Source organism: Conger conger, chromosome 12 (genome assembly GCF_963514075.1).
Source record: "Conger conger chromosome 12, fConCon1.1, whole genome shotgun sequence".
NCBI classification, from domain to species: domain Eukaryota; kingdom Metazoa; phylum Chordata; class Actinopteri; order Anguilliformes; family Congridae; genus Conger; species Conger conger.
In genome coordinates this window covers 18,450,019-18,465,253 of record NC_083771.1, presented here as the reverse complement: position 1 = coordinate 18,465,253, position 15,235 = coordinate 18,450,019, and the positions used below count along the sequence as shown (strand labels likewise).

Genomic DNA, 15,235 nt, shown 5'->3' with positions numbered 1-15,235 from the left:
TTCCCTAGAGGTGAGAAGCACACAACAGCTGGTCCAGTTGACCGACCTCTACTTTACCAGAGCTAAGACAATCAATTCTAATGCGACTCCCCAGCGGGCCCTGGCAAGAAACTGATGTGAGAAAATCATCACATCAGGTCATCTTTCTTTCCGCCTCTAAGGAAAGCTGTCATAGCAAACCCGTAACGGGAAAAAGAGAAAGGGTAGTACTCACTGTAGTTGAGAAAGTTCCAGAACAGCTTGCCGTCTCTCTCAGTGTACTGTCCCCAGGGTGCAGCTGTGTTCTCTGTCTCTGGACGGACGATCTGGAGCTTTATATTGATCACCCTTCGCATCACTTATTGTCATTTATTGTCTCCCGACGTCCGGTTTTCAACAACGTCCATTACCTGCTTTCTGCGGCCCCATGGAAACGAATGGGAATTCCTGGAATTTGTCTTTTATTGGAGCTGAAAAATGTTGATGGAAGCAGATTCACTTTTATTGGTTTCGGTTTTTTGTAAATTCATGAGAAGAAGAGCAAGGTGAGCTGTTGATTCATTTTTACTCACATTTCTCATGTTTTCAGCATGGTATGTCCGAGTAATATAATCAATGAAATCAGATGATAAATCAAAGATATATATTCAAACTTGGATTTTATACAACAGTGTGAAATATAAAATATATATCTAAAGAATTAAGCTTGCTATTGCTGCTGTTGTTGCTTTTTAAAAGGGGTGCAATTTATTTATTATTGTTCTGAGTAACTCAAATCAAAGAGAAAACTGTGAAACTCTGAGCTTGTCATGTTATCCATCAAAATAAGACCAAATTTTGCTGGTATTTGCAAATCCAGTGAAGAAGATCTTCTCTATTTTCTCTCATTTTATGTCTTTTTTCTGTTTTTTCTCTCTCTCTCTCTCTCTCTCTCTCTCTCTCTCTCTCTCTCTGTTTGCTGCCTGAGGATGTCTGTTTGTCCAGGTGTCACTGCTTTGAAACCTGGGACCTGTCCGTCAGTCTAGGATTGTCAGACCCCCCTGCAGGGCAAGCAAATGGGCATGTGACCGTGCTCCCTAATTCTGTTTTGGACCAAGACAATTTGGTGCTCAGCAAACACCCCCACCCCTGCCTCCCACCAAATACAATTTTATATTGTTTTTACAGAATACACTCACCAAGCACTTTATAATGAACATTTTTTCTTTATTGCACCTACTTATTCATACGATTATCTAATAAGCCAATTGTGTGGCAGCAGTGTAATGCATACAATCATGTGGATACGGGTCAGGAGCTTCAGTTAATGTTCACATTAACCATCAAAATGGGGAACAAATGTGATCTAAGTGACTTTGACCGTGGAATGATTGTTGGTGGCAGACAGGGTGGTTTGAGTATTTCAGAAACAGCTGATCTCCTGGGATTTTCACTCACACTAGTCCCTAGAGTTTGCAAAGAATGGTGCAAAAAACAAAGTAACATACAAATACATAGAGCAGCAGTTCTGCAGAGAGAAATGCCTTGTTAATGAGAGAGGTCAGAGGAGAATGGCCAGACTGGTCAAAGCTGACAGGAAGGTGACAGTAATGCAAATAACCACACATTACAACAGTGGTACGCAGTAGAGCATCTCTGAACACACAAGAAATCATAACTCTAAGTGGATAGGCTACAGCAGCACAAGTCTAAAAAATAAGTCTAATAAATGCCTAATAAAGTGCTCACTGAGTGTATATCCACCTAAGACCTGGCTATTGATTTGTGGCTCCGGTAAGGGACATGAGTCTCTGGTCTTAATGAAGAATGATATATTCTACTATGCTGAAATAGTAATACTACAAGTACAATAATAATAAAATGCAGCATGGTCTTTGTCACCAAGGCACATTGTAAATACTTTGCTTTCTCTCAGGTCTCAGGAGGTTTGTGTGGATTCGTGGTATTTGGTTTATTTATCTGTGAGAGGTAAAGGCGTTGAGCCCTGAGGTGCAATGTAAGAGCGTGTGTCTCTCGATGGCTTTGTCTACACTCAATGGGCCTGGTAGGTGAGATTCGGTTATAAATTCTCTCAACTCTGGGCATAGTCATGTCTACAGGGAGCTTTATGGCTCTAGGTGAGGACATCTGCCTTTGTGTTTGACGCAACATAGATTTATTTCTTGGCAACAGTTAAGTCCGGGATCTTTCAACGGATTGATTTCCTGTTATAGCACTTCAAATTGTTCCTGTGTCTGATAAACATATAAAGGTCAAGAGACAATGAAGTTATTCAGAAATTCGTCACTCAGTTCACTGTGGGCTGTAGGTCAATCACATTTAACCGAATTAAACATACTGACCTTTCATGGTGTCAGGATGAGGTCAAAAACAACACAGCCTCTTGGTGTGGCCTCACTCTGTGGTGTCTTTGAGGTGTTATAGAATGAAACATGTGAAAGTAGATATGTGCTTTCAGGTTTTGATCAGCCAGTTGGGCAGTCTTCCTCCTGTTTCCCACAAAATGGTGGTCTTCTCTGAGCTTTAGACAAGATGGTGAGCTTCCCTGATCTTTAGCCAATATTGGAGTCTTGTTATTTTACCAGTCAAATTAAATAAATTCTAATTTATTTATTTCAACCCATACTCTCTATACTCTATATATTAAAATTTGTTAAAACCCAATGTGACTAAACTATCATGTTGCTTTTTCAAAAAAGCCTTTTTTAAGACCCACTGCCATCACTATACTTCTTGCATTAAAAGTGTTCATAAACCACAAGATGAAGGTATATGCATTACTTTTCAAATGTATAAACCATTAAATAATATTATTTATTTGTGATATACAGTATGTCATTTGAAATACAACCACTAGAGGTCTAGTGTGGTGTCTCTATTCTGCATGCATAGTCACTTGAAGTTCACTTCCGATTGGATATATGCTACACTAAGCTCCATCCATTTTTGGAACAAAGACATATTTATTTTCTTGGTTTTGCTCTGTACTCCACATTTTTAGGTTTGGAATAAAATTACTTCCATGTTGTGCCCCATGCCAAATTATCAGCCAGAAAAGAAGATCAGTTGTCCTTTGGTCTGCTTGATGCTTTTTAACCTGGCTACAGGTGCACTGAAGGTCTGGTGTGATCTTTGGTGGCAATGGCGCCCCCTATCAGCTGCGAGGTGTCATTTCCCCCAAGGTGTCAGGGGCAGAACCTGAATTAGGTGTGGAATGGTATACACTTCCAACGGGATCCTTCAGAGGGCGCCATTGTCAAGAAAATGACAGGGATTCTGTATGGTGAATCTTGAGATTCGATATGGAGCATCAGAAACGACTCTACACAATATTGCGTTGTTCTGAATATTGAACACTGAAATTGGAAGTATTCTAATTCTAAAGTTCTGAATGCACACATTTCACTATGACACTTTGCAATGTACAATATATCTAATTTGCATAAACAATGTTGGTAACTCTTTGCAATAAGGTTACATGAATTGGCATTAACTAATGTAGTTTCAATTGAATTCATACTGGAGTGGACTTTGTTAACTATACATGCCTCCTATGGTTTGTTAATGTACAATATATATTCAGGTAACTAAGACTTTAGTTTGTAGTTACCAAATACATGAACGAATGAAAAGTTAATTTAATGCTTAATTAATGCATTTGTACATCAATTAATTAATGTGAACAACTACACTAGGTAATGCCAGTTCATGCACCTTTTTATAAAGTGACCTAGTTGTTGAGATCTCCAGTTAGTAACTATTTTTACAGCTTCAGTGCCAAAAAAGAAAATGCTTGCTTACATTCATTACTCATGGAGGTGTTGTCACGGTGACTAGACTTAAATAATCTCCTTAATCGCTGCAAGGTAAGCATGTTTTGGAGATTGGAGTTTGAAGGAAAAGTCATGAGAGCATTCGTTAACAAAGAAGTCTGTTACAAACTGAAAACTAAAATTCCCTTGAGGTACTCCTTCACTTTAACATTTGAGATAGTGTCGGCTCGAGGCATACAACAAGGATGTTTCCTAGGGTGCAGGGTTAAAAACGTTATTGTTTTGGCTTCAAATATTTGTTTATCTTTTACTGAGCTTTTCTGGTGCATTGGAACCTATGAAATACTCTCAAAAAGTGAAAACACTTTGTATTTGAAAGCCCCCCAACCCCTTCCCGTACCAGTGCACAGGACACCAAAAAGGCTATAGCCATGTGACTTTAAGAATACTCCACCGTGTGCAAAATGTTGTTGAAAACACACCTAAAAGACGACTTTTCCGTTTGTCTATTCGACGTTGGGTTTTGGATGAAAGTGAAAGGTGAAGATACGTAGTTTTCAGGTCGTTGAAAATACGTTTTTTCTGGCGGATGGCCCTATTTCTAAATACTTTTTTTGCTAAATGTGGACCTAAACAGACAGACTAAACATGACTCAATTTAGAATGACTATTTTTGGTGGAAATAATGGCCGTGACGTACTTTAGCCGAAGTCAACCCGATTTAGCCAAAAACATTAGCTTAGAAGCTCAAGGTTGTTGTGTAAAAACACACTTCAGAGCTTTGGTTGTCGATCACCTCTGACAATTTTTAACGGAATGATGTTAAAGAACAGGTGTCATTTGTGAAGACGATTGGAGGAAACGGCAACAGGAACAGAACTGAGGTGTGCAACACGGACTCTACTGTAGCCCTGGGTTTTTCCCTCCAATGTAAACAATTGTGCTGCATTTTTGCATGAGCCGTGCTGAATGGTGGAAGGAATTTGCGAAATACAGGCCTGAGGGGTGGGTGAGCCCGTGACCCCGGACAGAGTTTTTGTTGTCTGCAGTCACAGATTCAGAGCACTGGGCTCCTTGGTTCAGGTGTAGGTAAGGTCTTTTATGTAAGCTTGTAGGGGGGAGGAACTGGGATTTTCAATACAGTTCTTGGAGATTCTCCGTACAGCCTAAGCTTAATCTGGGTATGTGAAGCCAGCCCAAAGTCTTTGAAATAGGTGTATGAGCTAAGACTTTTGGTATGGGTGTACAAAACTGAGACATTTGGGATGGGCGTAGGAACTGGAATTTTGGATATAGGTGTTGGTCCTGTGGAGCTGGTTTGGGTGTACGAGCTGTGGTTTCTGGTATGGGTGTAGACACTCTGATGTTGTTATGATCAGACAAAACATAAGGCCAGACCAGTCCCTACTCTCAAGATGTCTGGAGATCACTGACCATGAGGGAATGACTCGCTCTCCTCCCACAGATGGTTACAGCCCCATAATGCCAAGGGGGATGGCGTCAGCTCCAAGCCTCATTGCAGACATGTTCTCATTGCCTCACCTGAAACCTTAGTCACCCAAAAGACTTAACAACCAAGAGGATCCCTTCTCAGTTCCCAAATGTCATGTGATCCCACACCTGAAGAGTCTACCTGCAGGTCCCTTCTCTTTGAAAACGAAGTGTTAATTACAACATAATAATGTCATTTTTTAACACATCACATATTTATGTTACTTTCAGCATAGTCGTTGCAGTTTCATTGGAGTTAAACCTACAGACACTGCAGCCCTCCAGGACTGGAGTTAAACCAGCAGACACCTCCAGGACTGGAGTTAAACCTGCAGACACTGTGGCCCTCCAGGACTGGAGTTAAACCTACAGACACTGTGGCCCTCCAGGACTGGAGTTAAACCAGCAGACACTGAGGCCCTCCAGGACAGGAGTTAAACCAGCAGACACTGTGGCCCTCCAGGACTGGAGTTAAACCTGCAGACACTGTGGCCCCTCCAGGACTGGAGTTAAACCTGGAGACACTGTGGCCCTCCAGGACTGGAGTTAAACCTGCAGACACTGCGGCCCTCCAGGACTGGAGCTAAACCTGCAGACACTGAGGCCCACTAGGTTTTCTCTCTTCCTCTCCCATCTGCCAGAGAACTCTGTTTGTGTTTATTGCATTTGTTCAGTTACACACCTTACAACCCTAACCCCCCCCACACAATATACATTTCACTGCACCCACTCATCTACACCAATGACCTGCTGATGTACACACCTAATAAGTTGCTTCATGTATCTTTCCGCTGATCATTCTTTTCATAAAATTGTCTTGAGATTTGAAACTCAAGAGTTTCCGTTGTCTCCCTTCTTCTTCCAACCACTGAGCCAGGTTGTAATACATCCCAAACTTACTCTTAGTAACGCTTTTTTAATTTATTTTTGTCCCATAGACCCTGAGGTCTTGCCTTCATAGCTTCAATTAGCCTTTTTGCGTTACCATTGGCAGGTCCTTTGGAAAGATTTGCTGGTTCCTGTGTTTTTTTCTCCTTGTTTTGCTGTTGCACTGTCAGTGCTCTGGAATCTCCATGGATACAGGGTGTCAGCCAGTTGAGTTGACGCGGAAACAGAGAGGAGGCTGTCTGTGGCTCAGTGCTGGTGAGGTGTGAGGCACTTAAGTGGATTTGGGGGGAATATAAAATTCTGTGTTTTTTTCTGTTCATGCATTCATTTCATTCAGACATTTTGGAGAAACTTATACAGATCACATGTAGTGTATATACATATCACCACTGTTTGAGGGTTTCACATTATGTTCTTGCTACTTCAGGCCTGGTGTTTGCCCTTACTTTGCCCTTCCGATTACTCTGTCATGCGTCTTTGTGACACATTACTGTAAAAAGCCCTATACAACTCAAAGTGAATTGAATTGAATTGAATGCATATTTATTTGGACAAAACTATCCAGCTGGGCATTCACTAAAGCAATTCAGGTAAAGTGCCTCGCTCACAAACACAAAGCAGTGACGCACATGGGAGCCCAGCCAGTTCCCTACCCATCATGCTCTGCTGTAGCTCCATTATTATGCTGTTCGCAGGCTGGTAATTGATAGCATTAGGCAGTGAAAACAATCTGCACCTCCCTTCGCGGCTTGCTTGTCTGGATCTGCAGATTGCTCCGGGAGCCTGATGAAACCTTTGTTGTCTTTCGCGTTGCGTCGTTTGGGTGGAGAGGTAGGGCAGAGCAGCACCTGCGTTCAGGTACGGTATGATCCTGCCGCCATGAGAAGCAGAACAACAGGAACCTGCAGGGAATGTGTCGGGTGCCAAGGAAGGTGAATGGCATACCTGACAAAAGGCAAGAGTTCAGGTTCCAGTCGTCATGACAAAAATAATTAGGCCAATGGAAATGTGCTTGAAACTTCACAAGGCAAAGATAAAGCAAATAGGCTATAACTTTAGTTATAACTGTCTATAATACCTGGCTAATTAATGTGATCCAATGTGAATCCAAATTTAGTTGGTGATCGCAGTCTGCTAGTTAAACCTGCAATAATGCAAGTTATTTCAGTTGTTTTCCTACTTTTCATGTTAATTCTAATCTATGATCTACCAAGTTGTTGCAAATCATCCTACTCAAACTCGTCACATTTGTGAATCCTACTGAATTGGTTGAAATTAGTTGCAAACATAATGGCAATAGCTTTAAAACTAGCAGGAAAAAATTGGTTGATAAAAACGAGATAAAATTCAGTGATTATATGCTAGAGCTAGGGTATGTACTTCATATATATTGGATTCATGCGATTTCTAATATATTTAATGAAACCTCACTTTTAGTTAGAGTTAGCAATATAAATTGGATGGAACTTGGTCATGCAATTAACCCAGCTTCAAGAATGGCAACTCCACTGAGACCGCCCTGCTCGCGGTCACCGAGGCACTCCACTCTGCTAGAGCCAAATCCCTCTCCTCTGTCCTCATCTTCCTCGATCTGCTGGCGGCCTTCCATACAGTCAACCATGAGATTCTGCTCTCATCGCTGACTGGGATGGGTGTCACAGGATCTGCACTGGCATGGTTAACGTACCTCTCTGGTTGTTCCTACCAGGTGACTTGGAGGGGCTCAGTCCCTCACCCACAGCCCCTGGAGACTGGCGTCCCGCAGGGCTCAGTTCTTGGTTCTCATGGTTCTGTTATCTCTTCCCATGGCTTTTCTTACCACTGGTAAGAAACGTAAATCACTTTGGATTAAAAGCGTCTGCTAAATTACTAAAATGTGAACTTAACCCATTTACCATGCAAGATCCCAATTATGTGTGAAGAACATTCTAATGCTGATACAAAAATCTATGCTGGTAATTGAAGTTATAGGATATTTCGAATTTTGAAAAAATATTTTTAAAAACCTACTCTACAAAGGACTAAATTACATATTGTGTATTTTTAGTAAATTATATTATTATTATTATTATTATTTAGAGTACATTGTAGCCCTTGTCAGCTGCAGGAAAATCACTCTCATCCAGCGAAAGACAGCACAGCTCAAGTAGTGCCTTGTGTGTGTGTGTGTGTGTGTGTGTGTGTGTGTTCACCTTCTCCATAATCCTAGCAACAATGAGAATTTTTATGAGTGGTTTTCCGTTAAGAACCACAACCGCAAAAAGCTTTGATGTACTGCGGCTAGCTTGTCTGGATCTGTCAATCTGTTGTTTACTTCCGTTTTAACAAAAATACAATTACTACCACATCTATTAATATGGGAACCAGCAAGGTAGGTATTCCACTTTGAATTAATCGGAAGGCAAATGTTACCCTTGGTTACAAGAATGTCTCCAAACAAACACCGCCAAGCACCAAGCAGCTCACTGTAAGCAGTGCATTCATAACAAGCATTTCTGACATGTAGGCATGACAAAACCGCAAGAATGTGAACACGCATGCCACTGCACACACACCTAAACACACGTTTGAGAAACTCACTGCTTTCTACCAGGGGAGACTTCTTAACAATGGACAGGGCAGAGTAAGACGTCACCTCTTGGATCGCAATCATTCCTAACGAGTCTTCTCGTGTTTTCTCACACATCCCTGCCCCTTTGTAATAAAGAGCCTTTTCTGTGCGCATTGTTAAAACACAATGATGTGAAAACACCTTTAAATATCTACACTTTGTGTACAGCGCATGATGTACATAGACAATAATGAGTGAACATAGACTCATATTAAAAACTTTATTGACAAAAATGAACCAGTAACCAAAAGCCACAGCAGGTTTTCCCATGGTATGCCCATGTTATTCCAACAAGGTGGTCTGCATAGCAACAGTACATGCATCTGCCTGCAGTTCTGAAAAGCAGCCCAGAACAACACTGGAAGCTTGTTCACTTCCAAACTGAAAAGCAAGATGCATTGACCAGGCTCAAGAGGAATGTACAATAAACATTTAACATTCAAGTTCATGCACACATTGTGTGTTTTCTATGTGTTCTCTTCCTTTTAACTCAGTGAAGTACTTTATGTAAGAAAGGTGCTGTACAAATAAAGTTATTATTATTAATTATTTTTTGTTTTAGGCTCACTTTGAGCTGTTAAAGACATTTACACAGATAGCTCTCTGGCGGGTTTGTGTGAGACTCCCAAAACCTCTCGAAGCCTTCGCTCCGAGCAAGAACCGAGCAAGAACCCAAACCCAAAGTTCTAGGCAAGAGATCAATTCCCTTCAAGCAGCAAGTCCACATCTGCCCGGGAGTCAGAGTCAGTCCGTGCCCTTTGACCCCGGACCCCCACAGGCCCAAGGTGAGTTCCGATTCCTGGACTACCAGGAGGGGTGATCGGCCTCCAGTCGGTTCCTGTTTTGCGTCCGTGGGGAGAGTGGGGGCCGGCCAGGGTGTCCGATCTGCCCTGCGGCAAGCTGTCCCACAATCCCTTGCGCTTGGCGTGGATGATGAGCGAGGAGCGGTGGGAGGCGAGCAGGCTGGCGGCGGGGGTCTCGGACTCGGCCGAGGCGTGCACGCGGTAGTTCTGGCCTTTGTTCTTGTCCCACAGGAGGGCGCCCTTCCCGTGACGGCAGGAGACGCAGAACTCCAGCCGCTCCCGGGGGTCCAGGTTTTCGGGGAGGGGGATGTCGAAGGTGAAGAGGTTGGTGTCGCCCGCCGCGGGCATGTGTTTGTGGGGGGCGCAGGGCACGTCGCGGTGGCTGCGCCAGGAGTCGAAGGTGACGCGCACGTGCACGGCCGTCTCGAAGCCCAGCTTCCTGGCACACACCGCGCCGCTCAGTGAGTCCGTCGTCACCCGGCAGCTCTCCAGCAGCACCAGCTCCTCCTGCAGGCGCAAGCGGAATGCCCCCGGGTCCGCCGCCGGCTGAGGGAAGCCCAGCCACAGCCGCAGGGGGCGCCCCCGCCTGACCGGAGGCCGGAACTGCAGCGTCTTCTTCTCCGCCGCCTGGATCGCGCCCCCCGGCCCCGGCATCCGGGCCACCCCCGGGGGGGTCTCGGCAGGGGCCGGGGACCGGGGCTTCTCCTCTTCCTCCTCCTCTTCCCCCTCGGAGAAGTAGCGCACCGTGGTGAGTGCCAGGCCCTTGGCGTCGGCGAACACCACGCGCTTCTTCCTGCTGAAGACGGGGCTCCTGGACATGGGCGAGTCCGGGGAGCTGGGCGGCGACAGCAGGTGGCTGAAGCAGCGGGGGGAGAGCTTCGGAGAGCTCAGGCTCGGCCACAGCCGCAGGAGAGGAGGACTCTGGGACATGCACAGGGGCGGAGACAGGTCCAGTGGCGATACCGGAGGACGCAGGGAGTGCCCGCCCATCGCGTGCAGGACCCTAGAGAAGCACACAGAGCTTAGTGCACACGGATATAACACTGGAATAATCACATATTACTGTACACTCACTACAGTAGGTAGACTTGTACGCCAGCTTTTTCGTGCAAATATTTAATCTGCCAATCACGTGGCAGCAACTAAACGCATAAAAGTATGCAGACGTGATCAAGGGGTTCAGCTGTTTTTCAGGCCAAATCTCAGAATGAGGAAGAAAAGTGACTTTGACCGTGGAATGATTGTTGGTGCCAGACAGGGTGGTTTGATTATCTCAGAAACTGCAGATCTCCTGCGATTTTCATGCACAACAGTCTCTAGAGTTTACAGAGAATGGTGTGAAAAGGTCAGAGGAGAAGGGCCAGACTGGTAAAAGCTGACATGAAGGTGACAGTAACGCAAATAACCACACATTACGACAGTGGCATGCAGAAGACCATATCTGAACACACAAGAAGTCAAACCTATAAGTGGATAGGCTACAGCAGCAGAAAAATGCATACGTGTAAAAAATAATTTGAATGAATACCGAATAAAGTGGTCAGTGAGTGTATATAATCTTCATATATAATAATAACAACAACAGCACAACTGGGTCAAATACATATCTGGTAAAAATCTATTAAAATTCAAATGCCCATACAATTTGAAATGAACCCTGCAGACATATGAGAATTCAGAATAAACCATGCATATGAAAGAATAATTTTGTTTGGAGTATTGTGAATGCAGGGGTTTATTCTTACAAATGTAATGTAATGTAATGTAATGTAATGTAATGTAATAGAATTTTTTTCTTTTAAGTTTCCTGTCTTTTCATTGTAAAGCATTTATTTGGAAAGAAAAACCTTCTTTTTTTTGTTTTGCTTCTTCTGCTGGTGTGCGAAATCAGAATGTGTATGCATCGCTTATTAATTTTTATTTTTTACTTATTATTTATTTATGTATATGTATTTAGGTCGTGCTTACTTTGTTCCGTCCATTTCGCGCGTTTAACTGTGTCTTTAATCAGAACGAAAGCTCCCCGTCTCTGACTTCAACTTGAGGTGTCCACCTAGAAAGAAAAAGGTACATATGATTTTAGGACGGTTTATAATCGATATCCAAAAATAGGTCTAGTAGGCATTTTACATTATTGAAAATAATTGATCACATGCAAACGTCAAATAGTCAAGCAGTCCGATTAAATGAAAAGTTGCGTTTCTCTGACTCGACAGGTATTTTTCTAGTAAGTGGTTTTCTTGCAGTCCTCCAACAAGAAGAGATGTTACAATGAGAGTCAAAACGTTTCAACATTACAAGCAATGGTACTGATAACGTTAAATACAGGATATATCAAAAATCAATAAATTATAGATAAATAACCTAACTACGTCAGATTTCAATAAACATTCCACATGGATATAAATGATTAGTTGTTCGGTACTTACAAATATTGTTCCAGTTCTGTTGGTCTCGTCTGTCTGCGAAACCATTCCTTAAGCAGTTGAAAGGAAAAATAGAAGATATATAATAAAAGGGTATTCCGATTAGAAGCAACTGTTTCCTCAGTTTCAATGCAATAATTAAAATGTCCAAATACTAGCCCTTTTCTTTCTCGAAGTAGCTAAGTGTACAGTCAGCTGAATGCTGAGGAGCGCTGAGCTCCCGACTTTTATGATCGGGCGTGCCTGGCTGCAAATTCACGTGACCTCTTCGCCAATCAGCTACCTCCTTTAACTTTCTCGCGGAAGACGTGAGATACTGAAAATCATTGATATGTTTATTATTATTATTATTATTATTATTATTATTATTAAACACTTGTTATGTACAAACAATCAAGGCACATATCACCTCAATATTGCTATATATCATGTAATCAATATTATAAATATACATACAGAAACATTCATTCAAGTTGAACGAAATAGCAGGTATGCAAACACTGTTTAGTAGATTAGGTTACCTCGGGTTTAATTTACGAGTTTAATTTGTAATACATTTTTTATTCGTTTATTTGTGTTTATTTATTTTGCAGTTGGGATCTGAGTATCTTGGACCTCGGCACCAAAACATTTAGTTCAAATAATATATTTTACAAGGAATTAGCTAGAGAATGTAGCATGACATGCAAAACTCAAAATTGGGTCACAATTTGGTTAAAAGGAGTCGGCAATTACATCACGGCAATGGGTCATTTCATCAAGTTAAACGTCTTACTTTTGAATGCACAGTATTACATCTTATATTACATATTATCTTGTGCATCAACATAATATAATGCATTTGACACAAATGATTAATTTGAGTGTATCAGTTCCTATTTATAAGGTGAATCATTATTTCTACATTTCTCAAACAACCTCCGTCCTGTTTAACAACAGGTCTTAATAATTCCAAAGTTAAATGAATCATATATAACAGTAGCCTACTCTGTCTCTGTCTCATCAATCATTCTGTGAGTTCCATTTGCTATGTACATTATTGTTGTCCAAGCACTCACTCAAGAATTTTATTCTAAGCAGTAGGCTTTTGTGAACAAAAGGCCTGGCGTCTGCCGATCATTCCTGAAATGTTGACGTGACCATAACCAGTATGCAGCGTACAGATTCCCACGCTACATAAAACGACACACATTAGCCTACACATCGCACTTCTGATCTTAAAACTTGTTTTCAGAACATTAAATGAACCGTTGAAGGAACGCCTTGATATAACCATTTGCTCTCATTTTATATCCAGACTGAAAAACTGCATTTATATTCCTCTCCCAATTGAGTATTTGTTTTGTAAAATGCCTACTTGCATCTGCGCAGCGGCTGCTCTGTACCGCTACAGATAGCTGCACTGCATCACGACAGAATATTCAGTTTTTTAATCTACCTCTTATATAGCTTTATCTTTGTAAAAATTATTTTGCTTCATAAATGGCTGTTTTGTAGTATAATTACACGCAGTGTTTCTCAACTCCAGTCCTCGGGTCCCACTTGCCAAAATGTTTTTGTTGTAACCAGGAATTCACGCATCTGATTTAATGACTGAACCAATCAAACCAATCAAAAATGCCCTTGGTTAGTTAAATGAGGTGTGAGTTCCTGGTTACAACGAAAACCTTCTGACAAGTGGGACCCGAGGACTGGAGTTGAGAAACGCTGAGTTACAGCACGGTCGTATTTTAACACAAAAGCCTAACACAGGGAATGGAAATTGGCTATGCACCTGAGTTGCAGTACATCTACATCTTGTTTTTATTTTCTCCAGCAAATAAATCAATTAGTCAATAAAATGAATCTGTCAACACAGTTCATACAAAGCCATAAGAGAATTAATATGTCAGCTTGTTGAAATCTGAGATATGAAAATAGGTGGAAATAATATGGCTAGTATGTGAGAAATGTAGGTTAATGAGCAATGTAATGTATTCAAAAAAACAAATTATGCCTTTGAAACCACAAAGAAAGTCTGGGAAAGGGATCAATGGACTGGGTTGACGTCAAGCAAAAGAATCTGGAATGTGCAGATAAGTGTTTTCTGATATGACTTGCTCAAGGCGATCATCCTTGGCAGGGCTGTTCCTAAGAGTCAAACATGGAAAGTTGTTTCACACAGTTGTATTCATCAGCAGACATACTGCACATAAAACATTTTTCAACAAATTGATTCTGAGTGGGACGGTGGTGCAACATTTACATTACATTACATTAAAGGCATTTAGCAGACACTCTTATCCAGAGCAACATATAATGAAGTGAACATCTAACCCAGGAACAAGTACGTTCAGGACCCTAGAGGAAAGTACAGTTCCAAGTCCTAGCACGATCACATAGATACAAATTGAACCCTTAAAAAGTCAACTAGCAAAGCACGGTTGACCTGACTGCACGACCATTAAAACTCCTTATGAAGTCTTCCTTTTAAGTCATACATTAATACACCAACTACATCAGCTACTTCCATAAGCAATATAAGACAATCTGAAATGCACAACACAAACTGTATTGTAATTTACCTTACCCTACTGAACTGACTCTGTCATTGCGTGATCACACGTTCTTTCCAAATACATACTGAAACATACATTCAAAAAACGTTCTCCCAGTCATCCACCTCTCTCAATGCTGCTTGCCAAACCATCAAGGAAGTGGGCCAGTTAGTTCCTTCTGTTATTAAAGAGTAAGGCAGAATTTCCATATAATTAGGGGTTATGTTTCCATGCCTGTTAATACTTCATCGTCAGAGTGTAGCTATAAATCAATGTCATAACTGCTGGTGTACAGTATAGTGAATGTTTCGCTTTCTTTAACACCTCTGGTGTAACCCAAACACCCAATCTATGGTCAGGACAGATACTCAAAGCATTGGGATGCTTGTGAACTACCCACAATGCACTTGTAAATCCCAAGCATAGAGCCAGTGTGTCACAAATGGGCCATGGTATACAAAGGGAAAGTTTAGCAAAGGCACGGACATCCAAGCTGATGCTCCTCTTCATTAAATACGTTACACCTTGGGGAGAAAGTGTCCATAATAACACATGAATGTAATTTCGGTCAGCGTGCTTCGGTCATCGTCCCCACTGAACTGAATTAAAGTAGACTAACTGGTGCCTTGACCACTCAGGCGCCAGTAATAATTTTCAAAGGTTTGTGCAAAGTATATTGTTTGCAAGAAAAGTGTTTCAAAAAATATCATGTCTGCCTTTGGGGACC

General features: G+C 41.9%; 1 protein-coding gene across 1 annotated transcript; it reads right to left on the bottom strand.

Annotated features, from left to right (window-relative positions):
• Nucleotides 1–8,948: 8,948 nt before the first annotated feature.
• Nucleotides 8,949–12,156, bottom strand: LOC133142553 (protein phosphatase 1 regulatory subunit 3C-B-like). The gene is made up of 3 exons (XM_061263828.1): nucleotides 11,975–12,156; nucleotides 11,514–11,598; nucleotides 8,949–10,548 (listed from the first exon to the last, which is right to left on the bottom strand). The coding sequence occupies exons 2-3, from the start codon at nucleotides 11,525–11,527 to the stop codon at nucleotides 9,441–9,443; spliced, it is 1,122 nt and encodes a 373-aa protein (XP_061119812.1). The 5' UTR covers nucleotides 11,528–11,598; nucleotides 11,975–12,156; the 3' UTR covers nucleotides 8,949–9,440.
• Between the last annotated feature and the right edge of the window lie 3,079 nt (nucleotides 12,157–15,235).